Source organism: Anser brachyrhynchus, assembly GCF_964034855.1.
Source record: "Anser brachyrhynchus genome assembly, chromosome: 26".
Taxonomy (NCBI): domain Eukaryota; kingdom Metazoa; phylum Chordata; class Aves; order Anseriformes; family Anatidae; genus Anser; species Anser brachyrhynchus.
In genome coordinates this window covers 6,434,830-6,450,462 of record NC_137719.1, presented here as the reverse complement: position 1 = coordinate 6,450,462, position 15,633 = coordinate 6,434,830, and the positions used below count along the sequence as shown (strand labels likewise).

At 56.2% G+C, this 15,633-nt stretch overlaps 1 protein-coding gene across 6 annotated transcripts in view; it reads left to right on the top strand.

Annotated features, from left to right (window-relative positions):
• NSD3 (nuclear receptor binding SET domain protein 3) overlaps positions 1-15,633 on the top strand; it is a 45,818-nt gene that overhangs the window by 1,037 nt on the left and 29,148 nt on the right. For 2 of the 6 annotated variants that reach the window (XM_080568569.1, XM_080568565.1), the window contains exons 1-6: positions 1,859-2,044; positions 8,535-9,262; positions 12,669-12,737; positions 13,233-13,392; positions 13,823-13,977; positions 14,751-15,254. In XM_080568569.1, coding sequence (XP_080424695.1) covers positions 8,579-9,262; positions 12,669-12,737; positions 13,233-13,392; positions 13,823-13,977; positions 14,751-15,254 — 1,572 coding nt within the window. In that variant the 5' untranslated portion in view covers positions 1,859-2,044; positions 8,535-8,578. Of the gene's footprint in view, positions 1-1,857; positions 2,045-2,163; positions 7,267-8,534; positions 9,263-12,668; positions 12,738-13,232; positions 13,393-13,822; positions 13,978-14,750; positions 15,255-15,633 lie in introns of those variants that run through there. The other 4 variants (XR_013942230.1, XM_080568566.1, XM_080568567.1 and 1 more) reach the window with 4 other exon arrangements.

Genomic DNA, 15,633 nt, shown 5'->3' with positions numbered 1-15,633 from the left:
TTCGGTGGGGATTTGGCTCGAACTGCTCAGGAGGATCCCTGCAAGCCGAAGTGTGCCGTGGGGTGGGGAGGCAGAGCCCCCAGCCCCCGGGGGCCTGCGGAGCCACCAAGCACATGGTCAGAGCGCCGCTGTGGGAGCAGTGTCCCGGATTAGCGCAGGCTGCGTGGTGATCCTGGTAAGGATCGCTGGTTACGTGTGCGTGCACGTTCCCCTGGGAGCTGTTTACTTTGTTCTCCTGGTCCCTGCAGACAGCGTTAGTAAAGGGCCGGTGTGCTGAAGCAACAGGTCAGCACTCGTTGTTTTCTGATAAACGTCTTATGCGAGAGCAGGCAGTAACCTCTGCCCGCTAACTTTCGCTTTCACCTAGATGTTAGAGTTAAAAACTTCCTTTATGCCAAACCCTTTTTCCTTTAGAAGCTGGATACTTTTCAAAGGCCAAATGTTTTCTTTACCCGTCCCAGGGAACAGGCAGAAGGGCGTTTTTCCCCCCCCCGTTCCATGTTTCGTGCTGGGCACTGCACAGGTTGTCCATCCTCCCTCGGGGGCTGAGGAAGGTCAAGGTCCTGCCGCGGAGCTTCCGTGCTGTGGACTCAGCGTTAGCTCCGGGCGCAGCTTCCCAACCAAGCGGCCATTTCACGTAAAAACTGTTGGGAAGAGGCACAAGTGGTGTGAAAGAAAGCTGAAGAGGAGAAAAATGGAGGAAGACGAGAACTGCTGCCAGCACGTTGGTGGGCTGTCAGGAGGAGTCAGCAGGAAGCAGAAGATGCGTTCCCATCCCTCAGCCGCGAGAACATCAGCACCAGCCCAGGAACACCGAGCACTTGGGGCTGAAACTCTACAGCAGGGAGAGGAAGGGGAAGAGGGGAAGAGCAAGCCTTTCTAGGTCACCTCCACGTTGGATGGTTATAGCATTAGGGAGGAGGAGAATTGCTTTTTTAATTCCCTTTATTTGCAGCACTCGCAGCCCCTGCCCTGCACGAGGACAGCGCCTGGTGGCCGTGGGTGCTGAGCCGCTGGGCAGCGGGACGTGCCATGCCTTGGGAATCGTCGCTCGGTGTTTCCTCGGCGGCTCGCGGAGCTCAGCACCCCCCGGTCTCCTCCTCCCCGTTGGGTCCCATCCCTCGCTCCCCAGCCGTCCCAGTTCATCAGGGGTTGGACTCAATGATCCCTGCGGGTCCCTTCCAAGCGGGGACATTCTGTGGTTCTGTGATTATCCGGCTCCCCGCAGCAGGCATCACGTTGTCTCCCCGTCGTGGTTACTCCCCGTGCTCCTGCGCTTCTCTTGTTTCCATTTTATTATGTTTTCCTCTTCCTTTCCTCGCACGGTGCTGTTTTGCTGCAGGAAGGACGCGTTGCGTTGGATTTTTGCCCACAGGAGGTGGCTTTTAGAGGGGGCTTCATTGCGAGCATTTCCGTGCCTTGCTTGCCAGCCGGGGGGGACCCTTAGCCGGAGGACGATGTGTTCCCCGACCCGCTGCAGGCGGTGCCCCCAGGCCCCGCTCGCCGCCTGCGCCCCCGCCCGGCACCACCGCAGGGGCAGGATGCGACCCCGCGCCCCCCTCCTCCCGCAGGACTACATCCCCCAGCGTGCCCCGCGGCGGGCTCCTCCCGGGCGGCCAATGGGGCGCGGCGGCGCGCGCAGGCGCGGGACGCGGCGGCGGGGGGGGGGCGGAGGCGGCGGCGCGGGAGCGGGGCCGGGGCCGGGGCCGGGCCGGGAGCGGGGCCGGGGGCACGGAGCGGCGCGGGGCGGGCCCGGGGCGGCCCCGCAGCGCAGCGCAGCGCCTCGCCGCCCGCCCGCCTTCCCCCGCCGCCCGCCCGGCGCCTCCCCGCGGCCGCGCAGGGGGCCGGGCGGCCTCCCGGGGCGGGGCCCGGCGGCGGCGGCGGCGGCAGCGGCGGGGGCGCGGAACTCGAGGCCGGGGCTGCGGCGCGGCCTGCAGCGGCGCGACGGGACGGGCGGCCGGGCCCCGCCGCCCCCGCCGCCGGCCTTTGTCTCCGCGGGGCTCGGCGGACGCGGCGGGGGCGGTTAGAATGGAACTGACGGAAGGTGAGGGCGGGGGCGGCGCGGGCGGGCAGCGGGGGGCGGCGGCGCCATGTTCGCGGCGGCGGAGCGGGCACGGCCGGGGGGCGGCGGGGCGGCGCGGCACGGAACGGAACGGAACGGCCCGGCACGGCACGGAGCGGCCCGGCCCGGCACGGCGCTCGGCTTCGGGGCCGCAGGGCCGCGGCCGGAGCCTGCCCGCGGCGCCGCTCCGTGCCCCGGCTCCGTGCCTCGGCTGCGTCCGGTGGCTCGGCCTTGGCCGTGTGTCCGCGTGTCCCCGTCCCCGTGTCCCCGTCCCCGTCCCCGTCCGGGCCTGCCGCGCCCCTGGGGCTCACTGCGCGGAGCGGCCTGGGCACGGCCTCGTCCCGCACCGGCGGCGGCGTGAAGGCGGCTGCGGGGTCGCCGAGGGGAGGCACAGCCGCGGCCTGGCCCGGCCCGGGGGCTCCCGGGGGCTGTTCGGGTCCCCGGGCTCCTCGGGGAGCTGCTCGGAGGCAGCCCGCCGCAAGCGGAGCGGCGGTCGGAGGCCCCGCGCTGCTTTCTCGCGGCCGTTGGGCATTTTCGGCCCCGCAGCTCCGCCTGGGTCGGAAGCGGTGCGGGAGGCGCGCTGTCGCTGTTACCCCGGGCTCGGCATGTGCAGGCGGGCCGTGATTCACGCGGTACTGGGTATTGCCAGAGGTCTGACTCCTGGTTTTGTGTGAATATCGGCCTCTGAGCCTCCCCAGAGAGCAAAAGAATTTCCTGCGTGTCTCTCGCTCAAGTTCTGAGGCTCTCAGAAACAAACGAGCGCTCCGCGCTCAGGTCACCCCTTCTGTTTCTAAACGCACGGCGTTTTTGTTGCTGCTGTGTGAGGTGGTTCCTTCCATTCCCCCGTGGGAAGCTTGTTAAAAGTGGCCTTATCGAAACCATCTGACAGCCGTGACTATTCCTTCTGGCACTTGGAGCCTTTAAAAAGGTGTGCAGGGAAGTGACCAGCCTCACCACAAGCTTTAAAACGTTGAGAAAAGTTTGTGGAGAGGCCTCTGATTCACCTTCGGTGTCTGCTGGAAGAGGCTGCTCAGGCCGGCTGAAGTCGGTACAAATCCACAGGCTGCAATTTATTTTTGCTAATGAACCTACGTGCGGCTGGAAAGCCGGGCGCTGGCCTAGGGTGTAGAAGTGAAAATATGTACGTGAGTTCTTACAGGTGTCCAGAGCAAAACGAGACAAGCAGCCTACGAATACCGAATGCAGAAGTAAATACAGACGGTTGTTGTACTCCTGCCTGTTGCTGATGTGATTTCGGTAGCGCAGGAGGCTGTTGTGCCCGGTGAGTGGCTGTCCAGGTGGTTTTGACGTGACCGTAGAGGAAGCAGGGGCATGTTCGGGTGTAGCGCAGGGTTTGCTGTCAGGTGTCAGTGCTGAGCTCCGGCGGGAAGCAGCCCGTAGCTGTCAGGTGCGCTCAGTTGGGCGGCCGTCAGGTTTTGAAAGGAAGAGTGGAAGCGCGACGGAGATCAGTCGCATCATTTCAGAGCTAGCCCGGCCTGCTGGAGCCAGACACCCCTGGGTTTGGGGGCGGCTGCTGCCTGGCAGCGTGCAGGGCGCCAGCGAAACGTACGGGGCGGCAGCGACCCGCTCGGAGGAAGGTCTGCGTGAAGGGCAGCTGGGCTGTCGCAGGCCTGCCTGTGCAGGATGGCCGGGGACCGGGCAGGGGGAGCCCGGCTGAGCACGGGCGGCTGACTCAAAGCACGGCCTCGGAGCGCTGCCAGCGGGGCAGCTTCTGCTCTCTGCGGCTGTGTCAGACGCCTCCAATCCAACAAGTGCTGAGCCGCTGTAGGTCACGCACGTGGTGGTTGTCAGCGGGCAAGGAGAAGAGGTAAAATTCATTCCAAAAGGTTTTATGGAAGCTGGGTTTAAAATATTTGCGTGCTGCGCAGGTTTTGTCAGCGGCTGTTACCTGTGCTCGGGCTCAGCCCGGGGCCAGCTGGGTCCTGCCCCCAGCAGAGCTCGTTCCTCCCGGTTTATCTCATTTACCTCTTCCCTCTGATACCTTGAGTTGTGACTCCTGGGGGCAGCACGGAACCGTTTGCGTCGGCGGTGTCCATGTGCAGAGCTGTGTTTGCAAACAGGCCCTGTAGTTCCCCTGTCGGGTTCGGGTCCTGCTTTCCCTCCTGGCCGGGAGATCCTCCGGCAGCGGGAAGGGCCCAGTGCAGGTCGCTGGCGGCAGTGCTAGAGGGCAAACTCTTCTTTCTCTTGGTAGGAAATTCAGCTGGGGTTTTGAAGGTATCTTTGTGCCCACGTTGTTTCCCAATACTGCTAAAAAGTATCAATTTCATACCTAAATTACTTGGAATAATTTCCTGTACTTGAAATAATGAAATTGTGCTCCTTCTCTATCTTTTGGGTGAGTTCCAGTGTCGTAGCAGGGCCGTGTCTGTTACAGGCCGTATCTGGAAGCTGAATGCTCGCCGGGGGGGTCTGACGCTGTAACTTAGCAGTAGTGGCTGTGGGAGCGAGGGCAGCGGGAGCTGCTCGAAGCGCTGTGCTGTGCGCCCAGCACGGAGCGCTGCGAGTGGCTTCCGCTTGCGCTCGTAGGTGGCGTCCCTCTGGCAGGGCGGGCTGGGTTGGGCAGGAGCCTCTCGGTGGTGTTTCAGTGGACGTATTCTGTGTTAGAACTTGAGAGGCTTTCACAGAGCAATCCTGCCTTGGGTGTACGTTCCGAGAGCCCCGCCTGGCGGGGATCCGTCGCGCCGTGCGTCGGTTCCCCCATTACCGCGCGCGGCTCACGCAGGAGCAGACCGAGCCGGTTTTGGAAAAGGAAGAAGGGTGCGAAAGCGGGGTGCGAAATCCGGGCGTACGAACCGCAGCGGCAGCGCAGGGCTCGGACGGAAGCAGCTCTCGATGACACGAGCTCTGCCGGAGGAGAACGGCGCCTTGTGCTTGAGGGCCACTGAGGGCAGCCCTTCAGGGAAGCGTCGGCCCTTGCTGCTGCCGCCTGCGCAGGCAGATGCCGGAGCGGGTCGGAAGCTGAGAAGCGCGGGCCGGCTTCGGGGTCTGTTCTGTCCAGGTCGGCTCTGGAAAGGGATTAATTAAAAAATCAAAGTGATTTTGTTTAACTGCCAGCTCTCAGTCCAATTTAAACAGCGATGTGAAGTTTGCTAATCCGCAGGTGTTTTCACGTCACCAGATAAAGGAGGCTGACAGCCTCCCTCCACGCCCCCGTCAGCCTGTGCCCGGGCAGCCCCGGGGCCTGTTCCAGCTCGGGACTCACTGCAAGGGCTGAGGAGGAGCAGCCCCGGCCGTGCCCGTGCTGCGTCCGGGTCTCCCGAGCGGCGCTCGGGTGCTGCCGTTGTGCCGGGGGCTGCGCAGGGAGCGGCCGCTGCTCCCCGCTGCCGAAGTGCCGTTTTTGCTGCCGTCCCTTACGTCAGCCCTCCCGAGCTGTCCTGGCAAGAGCGCTCTGACCGCGTGCGGGGAAGGAGCGTCGCGTCTCTCTGTAGCCCCGGAGCGTTGCCGTGGCTTGGTGCTCCAGCCCCGTGAGCAGCGGTTTGTCCTGTCGCCGCGTGTAACGCCCCGGAGGATAAACAAAGCAAGGTGTCCCGCTGAAACGCTGCAGGGAACAGCCTGCTTTGTATCCCGCATCTTAGCGTGGAAGGTTTAGGGCTGCCGGTGTAATAGAAATGAAATTAAAGTTGGTTCCTACGTAAAAGACACGGGGAAGGGTACCGTGTCTCGGGGCAGAAGCCTTTTGCTTCGGCTGCTGCGCAGCGTTGGTGCTGCTCGGAGCGAGGCGGCTGCGGGCCGTACGCGCGGCTCCTGCTGTTCCTCCCCGGTGCGAGCCCTGAGGCACCAGCTCCGTGCAGCGCAGGGAGCGCTCGGGGAGCTGGGCGAGGGGCCCTGTCCTGTCTGGAAGATGGCTATGCGGAGGTTCAGCTGCAAAAGCTGGCTTCTGGGCGTCAGTAACCCTCGAAGACGAGGGTTTGTGGAGGTTTCTGCGCCCGACGGTGTCGGCCGGCTGAGGGCTGGTTGTTCTGGTCCTGGCAGCGAGGTTTTTCTGTTTGGTTTTCCCCTCGTGCTCCGTGGGTATGTGCTCCTCAGAGAGGCCGTTCTGCGGGGTGAAGCGAGCGGCCTGCCTCGTGCTGGATGTTGCAAGGCCGGAGAACCTGCACTGGGCAAAAACGTCTGTTAAAGGAGTTGGGATCCCTTCTCCTCCTTGTCGCGTTGTCAGGGCGGATGGGAGTCGTGCCGCAGGACCCAGAACTCGTTGCCACCCTTGGTCGGACTCGGAGCAGGAGAACACGAAGCGTAATTGTTCAAACGGCATGCGGCGTGAGCAGCGTCAGGCTTCTAACGCAGCGCAGAGCACGGCATAGCTGCGGACTCTCGGGGGCTGAGCTCTGCAGCGCGGTGCTCGTCGCCTGCCCTAGCTCTGGGACGCCCCTGCCGAAGTTCAGGGTCGGGGAGAACAGCTTAGGGCTGCGCTCCGGGGGGCTGGTGCTGAGCTCAACGGGCGGGCCTACCGTCAGAGCGCCGGGTAAAGGAAGGGATCGAGTTCCCGTTTAAAACCCAAAGTGCCAGGTTGGGCAGTTGTAACATTTCTCACGCTGTTCCTGCTTTGTCCCTGCCCGGCCAGCAGTGGGTGAGCGCCGCCGCGGGTCCGTAAGCCGCGGCTCCCTTTTGGAGCGTTGAGCACAATGGGTCGGTTCTGTTTTTAGCAACAAATAACAACGGCCGAGGGTGAAACCTCTTGCTAGTGGGAGAAATCTGGTCGCTCGTCGCTTTGGCAGGCGTGAAGCAGCAATTGATTTGCAGCTAGCGCAGGCAGTTCCTCTTCCTCTTCCTGGAACGGGCGGGGGCTTGGGGTGCTCTGGGGTGCTTTGACCTCGATAGGCAGCGCTCTCGCTGCGTGAGCCGTCCCTGCCGTCAGCAGCAACGCTCCTGTCGGGGGCTCTTGCGGCTGCCGTGGTTTCACTGCCACGAGATTTCAGAGTTACTGTGCTTAGCAGATCCTGCTGCGCGGCGGTGTGCTGTTAGGTTGCTCCCCGAAGTTGCTTAATTACGGTGACGGATGCGCCCCCGGTTGATTGCACCGGGCAGGAGGGATGAGTACAACGTGGATATAACCCGGGGGCGAAGCTGGCAGGACGCGCAACAAAATTCTGGTCAAGTTCTTGTTGCCGCTGTAACTGCGGTTTCTCTCGGCAGCCTCTGAGGAGGGCAGTGCTGAAAACAAAACCTCGTCCGACAACGAAGAGGTAGGGGATGGGGGCGCGTCGGGAGGGCGAGACCGCCACGGGGGCAGGGGGCCGTGTAGGTTCCTGTTATGAGCAGTGGGATGTGTTCGTGTCACGTCAAACCCTGGCCAAAAGGGCACGGTAACCCTCCTTTGTGCCCGCGCCGGGCAGAATAAATACTGCAGAGCTATATTTACTTTGGGAGGGCTAAACTGACCTTGCAAACTGGTGTTTCTTACCTGTGCTTCGGGTCGCTGTGCGTTTCTTCCTACTGAGCGGTGAGATCAGTTAGGTGAGCGCTGTGTAAAAAATATTAACAGAGGCAAAAAGCTTGTTCTGAGCCTGCGGTTGAGGTTTGGAAATCTAACTTTGGTTTAGTCTGACTTTGGGGTTTTAATAAGAAATGGCAAATGGAAGGAGAGGGGCGTCTGCCCCGCCTCTAATAACTCGGTGACTGACCGCGGGTTTGGGGATCCTTTGTGCTGGGGCTGCTGCCCCTCGGTCACAGTGTCTCAGCTCGGGGTGTTCGGTGTTAAAATGACGAGGGGAGGCGAGGAGAGCAGCCCTCTCCTCCGCCTGTTCGGAGCCAAGCGGGGCGCGCTCCGCTCTGCTTTTTGGCGAGGGAAGCGAGGGGGGAGCCCCACCTGCGGCCGCCGTTCCCTCTGAGCTGCGTCTCCCGGCAGCCGAGGTGGAACGACGTTCCCTGCGGGGGTGCCGGCGCTGAGAAAAGGCCCTGGCGTAGGCCTCCTGCCCTCCGAAGGGCTGCTCCCCAGCCCCGGATTCTGGCAGGGAGGAAGAGAAATTGTTCCTCCGTCGTTTGGGTGATCTTTGTGTCTTTCCTGGCACGTTCAGCTTGCAGCGACTGTGGTGTCGAGAGAACATGGTGTCTTCTGCGCGTCTGAGGCCGGATCGAAGCCCTTGTCCTGCCGCTTTGTGGTACAGTAACGCTTCCCAGCGGCACGCTAGGAGGGCTCTGCAGAGTGGTTTGAATTTGAGCACCATTGTTCTGGCTTCGTAACAGCTGGGCTCGGAGTTCTTAAGCATTTGTAGGTGCTTATATCATTTCTTAAATTGTCTTGGAAAAGAAGGAAGCGGGTATGTGAAAAAGCTGCTCTGCAGAGATGCGCAGGGGGCCCTTTTTCGGTAGTACCAGTCCTCTGAGGGCAGGAGCAGCTTGCTTCTGGAGGGCGGGGGGAGCCTGGTCTCCGGGTTGCTTTTTTCAGCGCCGCAGTCCGCTCGGTTGCTGCCTTCTAACGCCGACTTCCTATTTCCCTTCTCCCTGCCTGCAGGCCCTATGAGAAGAAGGGAAAGCTGAGGATGCTGGAGCAGAACAATGGATTTCTCTTTCTCTTTCATGCAAGGGATCATGGGAAACACAATTCAGCAGCCACCTCAGCTCATTGACTCAGCCAACATCCGCCAGGAGGATGCCTTTGATGCCAGCAGCGACATTGCTGAAGATGGTGGGCAGACGCCGTACGAGAGCGCCCTGCAGCAAGGCTTCCCGTACCCGACGCCCACGGCGGAGGAGCTCCCGCCCCTCACGAACGGCTATCCCCCCGCCATCAACGTGTACGAGCCTCAAGCCAAGTACCAGGCGTACAGCCAGTATCCCAATGGCTCGGCCAACGGCTTCGGTACAGTCAGAAACTTTAGTCCCCCGGAGTACTACCAAATGGAAAACTCGAACGCGAGGCCGCATGAAGTTCTGGAAAAACCTCCCCCTCCCCAGCCGCCACCTCCGCCGCCACCTTCGGTTTCACAGACGGGGATTCCAAAGAAGACTGGCTCACCAGAGATCAAACTGAAAATAACCAAAACTATCCAGAACGGCAGGGAATTGTTTGAGTCCTCTCTTTGTGGGGACCTTTTAAATGAAGTACAAGCGAGTGAGTATGCTAAGGCGAAACATGAAGGGAGAAAAGAGAAAAGGAAAAAAAGTAGCAAGCATGACTCTTCCCGGTCGGAAGAGCGCAAGTCGCACAAAATTCCAAAACTAGAACCAGAGGAACAAAATGTAAGTGGAAAAAGAGTTTCAGACGTCTGTGTACCTGGTACTGTTGATGGAGTGTGCATCTCGAGCAGTGTTTTTCCTTGCTTCTAGGTATATGTGTACTGAAAGTCGTGAGGCCGTGCTTACGTGTCAGAAGCTCTATGTTAGGTTGCTAGGAACCGTGTCTGTAGAGCAACAGAGTTGTGGTGAGAAGCCTACGAATGAAAAATAAACATTAGAAAAGTTTATTTAATGCTTTTTAGTATTAGTCCTTTAGCATGTTCAGAGCTGGCTATGCTGTGGACAGTACCGGAGGTTGGAGCTTTTGACCCAAAGCACACAGGTATGCGCAGTTCCTAAAGCTGCCTTTCGAAGTAAAGCTGGGTTGTTCTGTGGAAATTCAGGTTACCGGAGTGTTTATTCATCACCGCAGCTTTCAGATATCGTAGGAGCAGTCTGATTTCCCGGAGGAAACAATCACCTGCCTCTCCAAAACACAAATATGCAAATCCACCCTAGAGCACCGTAGATACTCCCTGGGTTTGTGCGGTATCTGACCGTGCTTTGTGTGTGACTGGTGTTGGCCACGGACATGAATTTTTTGGTAGATGTGTCAATGCAGAGCTGTTGATGTAGCGTATGCAGAAGTCAGTAGAAGTCGGTGCTCCAGGCAGATCAGAAATACCGGGTGCCTCAGCAAACTTTCAGAAACGTTGGTGGCGATGTACGCTGCCGTGTTTGTGATAGAGATGTTCGTACGGGGCGGGGGGGTGTAGGGGGGTGTTCCAGCTTCGATTCCAGGAGGCAGAGGCACGGGCCACCGCTCTTTGGTCCTCCCGGCCTTTTTCTTTTCCTCAGTCTCTTAAGCCACTTCATTGCTTCTGTTCCCTTTCCTCTTGCTCATTGCTGCTAGCTCCGTGACGCCGGTTTCTGTGTCCCAGCCTGGAAATGCCGGCTGCTTTCAGTAGGCTTGGGAGGAGATCCCGTGCTCCGGGTCGGGGCTCTGGTCTGGTATAGCAGGTTTATACGCTTGATTTACTGTTATTTACTTTTAAACGTGTTTATTTTAATGGAAGACCTGCTGATTTGGCCCCTCTCTCGCCAGGAATATTTGCAGATTTAGAGCTGCTGAGCAGGTAGGCAGAGCTCTTCCAGGGGTCAACTGGGTGATGTAGCAGGGCCTCGAGCTTCTGGTTTATTTGAGCCTGGTGAAGTTCAGTGAGATTTAAAAATAAACCAACAAACAAATAAATAAAGCGATCCGAATTGGAAATGGGCTGTCCAACTGAAATGCAAGCAAGTCCTCCCGGACTGCGTTTGCGACCTCCTCGCTGTGGAAGCGGTGCCGAGGGCCCTGTCTGGGGGCTGTACCGGCGGCGGGGTGGCAGCTCCCCTCCAGCAGCCCCGGCCTCGTACCTGCACGGAGGTAGGAGGGGGCCCGGTTCCCACAGCCAGCTCTCGGCACCCCGCTGAGCCCCTTTCCGTTCCTGCGCCGCTTGCCTGCCTGCACTTTGCTGCTGCGATGGCGCGCTGCCCCCACAGAACTTTGGCTTGAGCCTGGGTGAGCGCGGTTCTTCCGGAGGGGAGTCGGAGGCAGGCTGTTACCCCGGCTTTCTGCCCTCTCCTCCGGGCTTCGGCCGTCCCCGCGTCGGGCTGTTGGCTCTGCCCTCTTCTGCTCTGCCTCTTACCGGGGACGGGCTCTGCTCTTGTACATCCCTTTGGCTGCTCTTCTCGTAGTCCGCAAGCGGGGTTGGCGCAGAGGGCGTGATCAGGGCGTCATCTTCGGTCTTGTTGCCGTGCTGATTTCCCCAGGCCGAACTAAGCCCTTTGCCTCCCTAAAATTCCCAGCTCCTGGCTGTGTGCTCTCTGTGTCATCCCGGACTCACAAAAATCCGAGCCGTGCTTTTGTCCGCCTGGAGGCTTCTGTTTCCCTTCCTAGAGGCACTGCTGCTCTCTCGTGTTACTCGCCTGGGTTTCGGACGGCCGGAGGGATCGCAGCGCTGCTCGGCGTGAGCAGGGCTCTGTGCAGGTGGTTTGCAGCCAGTTGTCCTCGTGCAGGCCCAGTTTCGTCCTCCCACCATTTTGTTTCACGCTGTGTGATTTTGTCTTCGTGCACGTTCCTGATGTATACTCGCGTGATCGTTTGGTATCGATGGCGTGAGACTTGTAAGTTAAAATCATCGTGGTAGGGACAAACAACTCCTGCTGGAGCCTTCGCCGCTCCGGGCCTTGGGGTCAGCAGTTGGCTGAAAGCAGGCTGGCGTGCAGTTGTTTCCTCCTCCTGGTGCTGCAATCTCGGTGCAAACCCGCTGATTGTGGGAGAGCGTTTGCACTGGGAATGCTGATTGGAAATGAAAATGTTATGCAAACATTGCTGAACTTTAAGCCGTGAGCATTTGTTCTAAGGAGAAGTTGTTCCGCGAGCAGCCGGAAGCTCGCGGCGCGTTGTGCGGGCTTCCTGCGCGGCCAGCCCAGCTCTTCTGGCGGAGGCGAGGTTTCCACGAGCTCGCGGCAGGGGAAGGAGAGCAGGAGCGATTTCTGCCCAGCAAATTCAGTGTGCTTGGTCTGAACGATTGTCTGCTGTGGGCTCTGAATGGCATTCCGACCCGTGCCAGAGCCGACCCGAGTCGTCCCGCTGCTGACGCGTTTCCTGGCCGAGCCGAAGCGAGCGGTGGTGCCGAACGTGGGGTCTCGGCTTTACACGAGCTAGGTGTAGTTTGGATTAGCAGCACCGCTTGTTTCCCGCTGCATGACTCCGGCTCCTCTTTCTGCTTTTCTCTGAGCCCTTTGGCTAACGTCTAATGCCTCTGGCTAACGTCTCTGCTGCCTGCTCTCTGTCCCGTTGGGCGGTGGCAGCCCACCTCACGGAGGGCACGTGCTCCTCAGCCTGGCTTGTAAACGCCCTCGTAGGTCTTTTGTCGCCGTTCTCTGATCCCCCAAACCCTCGTCAACCGCATGCAGTCCAACAGAGATTTTTCAGTTTCCGTATCGTATCTTTAATACGATTTTTGTAACGGGCTTTTTGCAAACAACTGGTGTGCGGTGAGACTCGCCGTGTCCCTGTGGATCTCCTTCATCTGTCCTTCTCTGCTGCTTCGAGCTGGTACATTCGTTTAGGTGGGAAGTTAGCTGGGTTTGCTACCCCTGAGTGTTTTTCTGTCACCTGGTCCAGCAGAGCACTGTTCTATGGAGGTGTGATGGCGATGTAAATAGCGGAGAGGGGAAGAGGCGTTTGGTTGTGATGCTGCTTTTGTTTTGAACTGGGAATAAGGAATCGTCATACTTCTGTTTTCTGGGTTCATAGTTGCTTTTCTCTTTGCTATTTATTTTTAGTTTGGTTTCATTAGTATGCTTTTTTTGGTTTTACTGCCCCCTTATCTTGTTTGTGTTTATTTTCCTTTTTTCCTCCTCGTTGTTACCCATGTCCTAGAGACCAAATGAGAGGCTTAGCATGCTAGCAGACAGACCAAGAGAAGATGCACTGTTGGAGGAAACCCCGGTTAGTACACATACTAATTAACACTTTCTGAACTTCCACTGTGTTACTATTTTTGTTCCAGTTACGATATGGGTACTTTAATTTGTCAAATAAATCAGCGGCCATTTTTTTAAATGCTTGTTAATCACTACTGCAACAAAACGTCTCTTGTACTGTATTGATCATGTTATTCTAAAAGCGACATTCACAGTCAACTTACAAAGCAGAAACTTATTTTTTATTTTTTGTTTGGTCTGTCTTGTTTTGCTTTGGTTTTTAGGTTGTTTTTTGTGGCGGGCTGTTGTGGTTTGGTTTGTTGGTGACTATCGTGTGTAAATCCTAGCTGTATGCAAGTCCTTTGTGTCGTGTTTTTCAGAAGTATCTGTCTCACATTAGATTATCAAACCCCAGTGATACCCAAGAGAAAAATAACAAACCCCTGTGGATAGCGTGTGTATATCTGCAAGTGCATCAAGTTGTCTTCCGTGGCTGCTAAGCTTGCGTTGTTCTTTGTAGGTCCAGCAGTTCTTGCCTTCTCTTCCAACGCAAGTCGCCCATGACATCAAGTTTCAGGTTGGCGATCTGGTTTGGTCCAAGGTGGGAACGTACCCATGGTGGCCTTGCATGGTTTCATGTGATCCACAGCTTGATGTTCATACCAAAATTAACACAAGAGGTAAGGGAGGAAGATCACTGCTAGAGTACATCAGGTGTCTGTAGTTGCTCCTTTATTAAAAATCTCGTCTTTGAACTCCCTTCGTGGGATGGATTCTGCTTGTTTGTATTCTGAACTGGACTGTTACTGCAATGCACAAAACTAGCGCTTTTTAAGTTACCTCTGCAAACGAGCCTGTGCAAACCGTGCTGGTGCACGTTTCCCAAGTCAGTGTGTTACAAGAAGACGCTAGTAAGTGTGAGCGCATTCGGGGTGGGCAAGGTACACTCGACTTCCCGTCTTAAGCTGCTCTGAATCTGGGCCTGTCGTACTTCTAGACCTAGCTAGGTATTTCCAACTGCAGCAGCGGAGTGATGTGGAGTAGGAGAGTGTAAGCTAAACACAAAAAGTGGTGTTAATAAAACTGCTGACTAGAATTTCTCAATTTCAGGTGCCCGTGAATACCATGTTCAGTTTTTTAGCAACCAGCCAGAGCGGGCGTGGGTGCACGAGAAGAGGGTTCGAGAGTACAAAGGACACAAACAGTATGAGCAGTTATTGGCAGAGGCTGCTAAGCAAGCCAGCAACCACTCTGAGAAACAGAAGGTATGATGAACACAAACTGTAGAAGAACATTTACGGTGCCTGTGAAAGTGAAACTCAAATGGGTGCAGTTCTGAAACACAGCAGTACCTTACTATGTGAAGGGTTGTCTGCACTCACGAAGATACCTAAAATGTTTCCATGCTCCTCCTTTTCCATGTGAAATTTTGGTAACTTGACTTTGTCTGTTCATCATGACAGTTGTCATCCTGGGCATTGGAGATAATTTTACATCTCTGTCGGAAAATTAAATAAAAACAACGTCTGTGTGTTCACTATTAACCAGTTCTTTGGAAAATACATAATTTAAAGGACACTTGTCCAGCCCCTGCTACTAGTGCATATGTCCTTCTCCATTGCTGTATTTGAAATGAAGTGTTAGTTACAGCAATTATTTTCTGTGTAGATGGACTACTTGAGTCAATATTTATGCTAATCAAAATATTGATGTGGAAAGGAAAGGATGTTTATGGAAAAACGTGGAGGATTTAAAAGTAGGTGAATCAGGTTTCATTCTGTATCCCCTAGCAGAATCGTGGGCTTGATTACTGCCTGCTCTTGTCTTTAGTGAATTTGTAATTTAGGGCAGACGCTTTTAATGGTAATGGTCGTACAATCTAGCTAGAGTGTCTGCTTGTGCCCCGAGTGGGGGAATTCACAATCTACCTTTCAAAAATGCACTGTAAATGGAGAGTAAATTTAAATTTGCTGCCTGAGAGATTTGAAGAGCCTCGGGATTCTTCAGTGTAATTAGCTGCTTGTCTTTGTTCCTTAAGATTCGCAAACCAAGGCCGCAAAGAGAGCGTGCTCAGTGGGATATTGGTATTGCCCATGCTGAGAAAGCGTTGAAAATGACTCGGGAAGAAAGGATAGAACAATACACCTTCATTTATATAGACAAAGAGCCAGAGGAGGTTTTGTCAAAAGGCAAAAAGACTGCTGCTTCTAAGTCAGAGACCAAGAAGAACCGACGTCCAAAGCCAGCACTGAACGCCCAGCCAGAGCATGCCAACGTGGTAGCAGCATCGCCTTCCAGTGCGGAGTTGCGAAGACAAAGCCAGCGGAGGCAGTCAAGTGTGGAAGAGGAGGAGCCCCCTCCTGTGAAAATTGCATGGAAAACTGCTGCAGCCAGAAAATCCTTACCAGCTTCAATAACCATGCACAACTTGGATCTTCAAAAATGTAACATGTCTCCAGTTGTTAAAATTGAACAGGTTTTTGCCCTTCAGAATGCTGCTGGGGATGGAAAACTCATCGATCAATTTGTTTATTCTACTAAGGTACGTGCTTTGTGTAGTGACTCCTCTTGTTCATCGTTATCCCAAGTCTGACGTACTGTGGAGCTTAAACTTGTGTCCGCTGTGCTTTTACAGTACATGTTTCTTTCAGTGGAGAGATCTAACAAAAGCCAGGCTATGATAACAATCTTCCATTGTATTAAACCTCTAATTTCAGTGCGTCCCAAAGTCTCTGGTAGTAACTACTTTGACTGTCGGCCAAGGAGCTCCCTACAGATGGTCATACTTTTGCTAATAATGTGTTCAAAATACCAAAGTTGTTTAATTCCAACCTCCTAGTTAAAATAATTGAGCAAATCTCTGAAAATCTTAAAAGCAGTTTATTTGTGGGAAACAGATAAGATGACAAAATTGTTAATAA